This window comes from Chinchilla lanigera, unplaced genomic scaffold (genome assembly GCF_000276665.1).
Source record: "Chinchilla lanigera isolate Chin_1 unplaced genomic scaffold, ChiLan1.0 scaffold00098, whole genome shotgun sequence".
NCBI lineage: Eukaryota > Metazoa > Chordata > Mammalia > Rodentia > Chinchillidae > Chinchilla > Chinchilla lanigera.
The window spans coordinates 3,047,095-3,055,314 of NW_004955499.1; the positions used below are offsets into that span (position 1 = coordinate 3,047,095).

General features: G+C 37.7%; 1 protein-coding gene across 1 annotated transcript; it reads left to right on the plus strand.

The window, feature by feature from the left end:
- Nucleotides 1-298: 298 nt before the first annotated feature.
- LOC102026023 (female-specific lacrimal gland protein-like) lies at nt 299-4,317 on the plus strand. Its single transcript, XM_005406560.1, has 5 exons — nt 299-364; nt 710-849; nt 1,403-1,476; nt 3,562-3,672; nt 4,085-4,317. The coding sequence occupies exons 1-5, from the start codon at nt 299-301 to the stop codon at nt 4,315-4,317; spliced, it is 624 nt and encodes a 207-aa protein (XP_005406617.1).
- The last annotated feature ends 3,903 nt before the right edge of the window (nt 4,318-8,220 follow it).

An 8,220-nucleotide genomic window follows, 5' to 3' on the forward strand; every position in this document is an offset into this window, starting at 1 on the left:
GATGAAATATCTCCTGTATATGACATTAGCTCTAATGGGTGAAAGAGGTCAATTATACAGGGGCACTTAAACATCTCCTGATGCTAATCTCCTTAGTACAAAAAAAGAAAGCATCCTACACAGCCCATCCCTGCCAATCAGGAAATGAGGAAAAGTTAATACTGAATGTCAGAGAGGAACATTTAGTTCTTTAAAGATCGTGCGAGTGGAGCAGTGCTATAAAAGAAGCATCAACTCAGACTTCTCTCAGTGCCTCTCCTCCTCTAAGCTGCCAAGAAGGACAGGCAACTCCATCAAGATGCAGATTCTCCTGCTTGCTATTGCTTTTGGGTTCGCTTGTGCCCAAGAACTTGACCCTTCAGAGGTAACAGAGATAAACTTGCTTTGTGTGAGGTGACAGTGTGTGTGTGTGTGTGCCTGTGTGTGTGTGTTTCATTCTTATGTTTCACACTTTAATCCAATTTATAGACATAATTTCCCATGTATGTTTGTACTCCTAAAAAGGCTCTAAATCTTCCAAATCTTTATAGTTTTTCTTTCCTTGAAGTTAGTCTCTAACCATCACCCTAACCCTAAAACCTGCACTGCACAATCGACTCTGATTTATGCTTTCTGGCTGAGCAGAATTAGTGGGAATGATTGCGGTGATGCTGGAGAGAGAACGAGGAGGAAGTACGCCAGCCTTTCTGATGAGACTTTTCCTTTACAGATCAACGGTGACTGGCACACCGTTGCCATAGCAGCTTCTAATCCAGAAAAGATTGATGAGAACGGGGATCTAAGAACCTATTTTCGCTCTGTGCAGTGTTTTCCAAAATGTGCTGGGATCTTCGTCAGGTTTTACGTCATGTAAGCAAAAGTCACCCCAAACTCAGAGGACAAAATCATCCAACAGCTATTCCATGAGATCAGGTCCCTAGCATAAAGTGAATAGTGAAGAGGAGAATTGTGACTTATAAATGTGCAACACCAATATGGAGTTTTAGACCTCAGGTCTACACAGCAGGTAGAGATGCTGATATGTTTACTTTTATACCTATGTCCATTGGTCAGGGTTCGTATACATGAAAGTTTCTCCTACCATTAAAATCAAACCTATTTGAATCTATTTATTGATCATTGTCACATGAACAGGAAGAATCTGAGTAGTTGTTGAGGGAATAAATATTTTCACATAAGTATCACCAGCAACCTTTAAAGGAGAAGCAAGGAAATAACAGGGAAAAAGTGACAGAATGGAGTATATGTCAAGCAGCGCAGCATCAATGCTTTTTTTGATGGAGGATTGTACCGTGTCCAACCGCACCAATGGCCAAATGAGACTGAGACCATTCTTGTAGATCCTCAAGAGGAGGTGGGGGATGCATGCGAAACATACACCTTTGTTTTGTTTGTATTTCAGTTCCAGTGGGGTATGCAAAGAGTTTGAAGTTGTGGGAGTAAAAAGACATGAAGATAATGTTTTTGTTGCAGAATGTGAGTATCCAACAGGATGGGATGATTGCGGGACTCAGATCATGAGCCTGTGCCCACTCAGAACTGTAGCTGAAACCCACATACCTGAATGTCTTGATTCTAGAATTTTCTCCCACTCATTGGTAAAGCAACCTTGGAAAAGCTACTGAAACTTCTAGGCTTCCACGAGCTCATATGTCTTGATGCAAACATGGAGTAATAGTGTAAACGTCATCAGAGGAACTTTCACTGAATATATCTGAACCTTGTTCAAGAAATACAGTGGGGCTTTAAATTATAAAACTTGTCCAACAAGAGGCACACTTCCATAAATACTCTTCAAAGTGATCCCCATCACTTCAAGCAGATTTATGTTTCATTCAGGGAGGTGCATTCAACATGCCCGTACCTTGTAAGGGACTTCAGAGAGGGAGATCTCAGAACTGCTTCAGAAAGTGGATCGGATCGGATGAGCATGTCCAGTTAAACTATGCTACGGGAGCACTTTGAGGGGGAGTCATGACCATGCACCTTCCAATGTGATCTATTTTTCACCACACTTAAAGTGGAACTTTGGTACCAATTTTGAAAAGTCCTTGTGTCTCCTCTGGTGTGAGAGCATGGTGAAGTAGTTAAATTTTACGTAAATGATCAAATTTTATGCAAATGGGTATTGTCACTTTTTGTTAATTTTCTAGATAAAAAGGGCACAAGAATAGAAACCTGACATTTACATCAATTGCTTAATAGGCTAACCAAACTGGACATGGAAGATAAATTATAAAACAAATCACCTCACTTTTGTTTCTGTGACTTTTTAAGTCCACTTTCTGTCTGTCAAATAAAGCTGAGATATAGTAACTGGCAAAAAAAAAAAAAAAAGAGGTAAAGAATAGTGCCAGTGTAACAGATACCTAAAACCAAGCACCTCGTAAAAATTATATATTAAGCATTGATCAATTAGAGCAGCAGAAGCGCAAACTTTTTTTTACTTGACTAATAAGCCCACACTTTCTTTCAATTAAAACTTCTTCAGCATTAAAAAGTGGTTGACAGGTAAATTTTTAAGATGTATGGTGTGATTAAATTAAATCATAAATTTTAGAGTTAAAATAACAGTAAAAGTATGCAATTGGATTTGAACATCATTTCAACAATCTTTAAAACAAACCATAGAATTAATGCTTCTATCTGTGAGATATATAAAAGATAATTTCAATTTTAAGGGGGTGAACCTTAACCTATGTTATTAAGTGGCCAAAGCTTAAAAATTCCATAGTGGGAGGAAGTGTGTACACTGTACTTTTTCAAATGTGATCTGTAGAGAGATTTTTTTATTTTAAAGAGAATAGTTGAAAAAAAGAACAATAGCAAAATACAACCAAAACGAAGTGAGGACATTGACAATGATATGAGATTTCAAACTACAAGATAGGAATTAAAAGTGGTTGTTATATTACATATTATTATCTTCAGTGAAGTTGCTCAGATTACCAGATGTAAGAATGGAAGACTGTTCAAACCATTAAAGAGAATAAGAAAATAATAAATTATCAATGAGTGCATCATGATGGAATTAAGCCATAATTTTATAACTTAGTAGTCCAGCATTTTGTAATAATAACATTAGTAATTCCTGTCCACTACATCATAATGCAATACATTTGTAGTTTATGTTAAATTTAAGCTTAGTTTAGATTAGTTTAATGAATGCTTATGCAATGATAATAAAATGTTTGCTGCGCTTAACAACTCCATACTGAAATTCCTGGCATTTTAATAACTGGCATTGATGTACTGGTGAGGAACGGCTGGAGTTCCGAGCTCTCATCTAACTTTAGATCTTCCACCAAGAAATTTGCCATGATGAAATACCATGTGACCCGCAAATATTCAGAAATTGTGAGAGCTGCACATGTTCACCCCCTTAAAAAGATCGTGTCTACAAAAGATTTGATACCTGATTCTAATACATCCCAGCAAAGTTTGCACAATATATTATTTCTGAACGAAGGATGAGTACTAGTACATTATAAATGATTCGTGTCAAACAAAATGAGAAACCATAAACTCTTGAGGTTTGAAATCATTCCTTTTCATTTGCAGACTCGGGTACAAACTTTTTCCAAATTCTCAGTAGAAAGGAGAATGAGATGACATTCTTTAACATCAATGTAGATGAGCAAGGAAAGGAAACACGTGTGCTCCTGGTTGCTGGTAAGTGTGGCAGCATTTGTCCGACACATAGATGTCACGCGTGCTCTCAGTGTGGAGAAAGTGTGTTATGTATTATCTAGATAAGTGTCCTGGTTTAAGAATAAGTTCAAACAGAAGACTTCCATTAACATTTTGATGGAATCAAGGCAACTGGAAAGGAATCAGTCAAAATGAAAACAGGCACTATCTCTGGGGAGTTATCAAAGTGCTTTCCAAAAAACTTATAAGCTAAAGCACTTCACGGTGGTCTGAGAAACAATGGAAAGCATCTTACACTGGTACAATTGGGCTCTTGCACCATAAGAGGAAAATGTAAACTTTATTTCAGCAGGCTGTGTGGCATGACGTGGCATGACTGTGTTGCTTTCTACTGGAGAGTTTTTACTTTCCAATTATTTACAATTATTCAAAGAGCGGCAAAATTTGAAGGTGCTGTTCTGCAAAGACACAGCACATCAGCATCAGCTTCTTGAGCAGGGTGTTCTCAGCATTTGCATGGTTCTGAGTACTGATACTTCTGCAGGGCATGGATTAACACACTTACCCTTCCCTGGTATTAGAGCAGTGTTTCAGGAGGATAACAGTGGAATGTTGGTTATGAAAGTAAAAGAAAGTTTTTTGATTGTTTTCTGTATTTCTCAGTGATGCAGTGACAGAAATTACTGTTCTTGGACAACGGGAGGTTGTTCTCCCAATGCATTTAATATAGGTCTTAGAAACACAGGGAATGCACTGAAAATTTAGGCAGAGCATACTAGGCAGGTGCTCTGTGCAGAGGTGCACTGCTCTTAGCACACTCATCAACAGGACATGGATGTGCTTGGTGATTGCGTAAGTGTTGGGAATGCTGGGATCCACAGCATGAATTCACATTTGTGTCTTTATTTGCTGTGCAAACTGGAAAGTGGTGTGATGTTCTTTTCCGGCCTCCACTCCACGCCAGTGAAGGCTTCCCTGCTGGAAGCGGGGAAGGAGGAGATGGTGGGGGTTTGCAGGTCACACAGTGCAGCGTGGCTCACGGGACGGTACAGACATCACGCGGCACCCTCCACCACATGCACCCCGCTTTATCTTCCAGGAAATTCAGCAGCAACAACCACGGAGGCACCTGAAAGACGGGAAAACTTCATCAAGGTGGTTGGAGATAAGGGTATTCCCCCAGAAAACATAAGATACGTCAACTCCTCAGGTAAGGACGTCTTTCTGTGTTCCATGAAACCAACATACATTTGGAATGAAAGCATGATCAGTACAATCACTGGCAGAAACCTGCCATTCCAGGGACTGTTCTTTATTTAAATTATTGTTGCAAGTCTTAGATATAATAAATAACTCCAACAATCTTGCTTATTCTCTTTTCTTTTTCCTCTTCATTCTCCTTCACAGACATCTGTCCAAATTAATGATGTTTGGGTGAGTAGAAACCTTATATTTATAACTCTGGATAATGTGCCATCTATTGACATTTTCTGTAGAATATCTGACATGTGTTATAGGCAAATAGTCTCTCTTCAAACCCTGATGTTACTCACTGAATGTGTATAAATATGCAAAAGCTTCACAAACCCAGGGAAAAGAACAGGACTTTTTCACTGTAGCGACAAAGTGGGTGGATTTTGTGAATTGCAATCGTTTTACCACGATGAATTGTGATGCAGCCTGGTCACTTTCAGAGTGATTAACGAATGCTACAGTGCCAGAGTTTTTGAAACCCTAGAAGAGTATGTAGAAGATGTTTATGACATAATTGTAAACACTAATGAGAATGAATTGTTCACATCAGTATATACCTTGAGAATGGTCCCGGTCACTTATGCCACGGCGTCATGGGAAACGAAGGCTTTCCCAGGAAAATGCTCCCTGGAGAAGCCACCCACCGATGTCCACATAGGGAGGCCAATAAACTGACTTGTATTACATATTTTCTCTTGTTGCTTCCTCATTGACAGCGCACTCTTTTCCACTTTCATGAACATCGGGTGCTTGATCTCATCGCAGACACAATGCAGTAATTTTTCCCCTTTTGTCATTCTCACAGGTGATAACAAGGCAAGGCTGTTTCAATGTCATCCTCTCTGAGATCTCAATCATGAATACAAAGATCCAATAATCTTCCTCTCAACTGCATTTCCTCCTTTCCTGTGCAGTAGCGAACCTGCCTTCTGACTTTCATTTCTGTCCGCATCTGCATGCTACTTGATAGCGCTGCATTCCCGGTGATTAAATAAATTGGTATCATGTGCAAACATCCATGTCTTTGAAGAAAATTACTGAATATATTATGCTCAACCATTTGAAAAACTGGATCTGTCGTAGGCTAGGATATGATACATTTTAAGGGCAATTGCAAAATCCCTGGGTTAGCAATGGGTAGAGGAGACAATGAAATACATCAGGACGGATTTGAAGTCTAAAGATGTAGTGAAAGACTAAACTGGATGGATGTGTGAAGTCAGGGTAAAGTCATGGGAGATATTTTTTTATACAATGCAAAACACATGTGAGGTGACACTGTTTTCCTAAGTCACACCAGGAAACACTGAAATAATTGCAAACTACTGCCTCCAAAAATATCAGTACATCACAAAAATCAACAGAATAAAAACAATCACAGTGAATCAAATCCTAGATAAGAGAATCTATTAAACTAAAATGTTTAACTTGTCTATAGTAATAAAATGTGGTTATATAGGAAACAAAACTATATGAAACCAAAACCTAGAACAATTAACAGGCATTTGTCAGAAGAGGAAATGCAAATGTCCAATGAATTAATGAAGAAATATCCAACATAACTGTTCTCCATCTGAGCTCAGGCCTGCAGAGGAACTAAAGATAGGTTGATATGAGTTGAAATCATAGCTATGTGCATTTAGCTGTGCTTTGTTTGTGTGTGTGTGTGTGTGTGTGTGTGTGTTAGTACACAATTCTCACTCGATTATTGGGAAGCATTAAATTCAAAGAAAACAAGTAGATGTATCAGTATGTTCCTTAAACTATACTTCTATAGTGTGATTAAAATCAGCATGATACTGGCAAAAAAAAAGAAATGAACAAAAATGGAACAGACTATTTGATGCAGTCACAACTATAAACACACTCAGCCACCTTCACTTTAACAAAAGAGCCAAACAAGTTCACTGGAAGGAAGATATCCTCTTTAATAAGTGGTGGTGAGAAGACTGATCTCCACATACCAAAGACTAAAACTAGACCCATTTCTGTCACCATGCACCAAATTCAACTCAAAATGGATCAAAAATCTCAATATTAACAAGAAACACTAAATCTAGTGGAAGAAAAAGTAGGTAGAAATCTTTAAGCCATAGGGGTAGGCAGAGCATTCATGAACAAAAATCAAACAATGGCAAGTTCTTCAGAGAATCAACAGCTAGCATCTGCTCTCATTGAAAAGGTTTTTGCATGTCAAAAGAAATCACAAACAGAGTAAAAGAAAACTCATGAAATGGGGAAAGAAATGTAGCCATCTTCCCCTCAGACAAAGGACTTCTATTTGCAACAGATAAAGAATTAAACAAAACTCAGGGTCAGAAAATTGAAAGAACCCATCCAAACATGGGCATCTGTGATGTATACACACTTCTCAGACACAAAGATACTAATGGCAAAAAAAATATGAAAAAATGTTCCACATGTTTTCAAATTGAAACAACATTGAGATTCCATTTCACTCCAGAGAGAATGGTATCATTAAGAATTCAAATAACAAATGTTTTAGAGGTTGTGGGGAAAAAGGAAAGTTCTCCACTTCGGGTGGGAGTATACATTGATGAAAGTGCTATTGAAATCAGTGTAAGGATTCCTCACAAACCTAAAATTAGAAGTCCCACTTAACCAAGCTATTCTGCTGCTAGGTATTTTCCCAGAAAAATTGAAGAGATCATGCCACAGTGATATTTGTGCACCCATGCTTATAGCAACTCAAATTGCAATAGGTAAATCTTGGAAACAACCCAATGCCCATCAGTTGAGGAATGACTAAAAAAGTTTTGGTATTTTTATATAATGGAGTATTACTCACTTATATAAAAAAGAGAATCTCAAAGCTTTCATAGGTAAATGGGTGCAAATAGTGACCATATTTTTAAATGAAGTGAATCAGACCCACATGTGTAAACATTATTTGTCTCCCTAGTGTAAGAACATGAAAGTGTAAGTGAAAACCACAACGTGCAATGCATATTAAGAAACGGAAACAAATTGCTCAAAAGAAGAAACAAGTAGGATGAAGGAAAGGAGAAGAAAAAAAGAAAAATGTAGAGAAAAAAATTATATATATATATATAGAGAGAGAGAGCTGGGATAATTCTATTGGCGATGTTTAATGGTTTATTAAAAGAAACAGTTATTGCTTTATTTTCTGACCAATTTTGCATGCTTCTATCTGGTAATCTGAACAACTAATTTGAAAACAACAATATGCAGTATAACAACCATTTTGGAATATCTGTCATCTTGATTGGTGAAACCCCGTATGATTTATAATTTTTTACTTATATTTCTATTCTCTTTAATGGTTTGATCAAT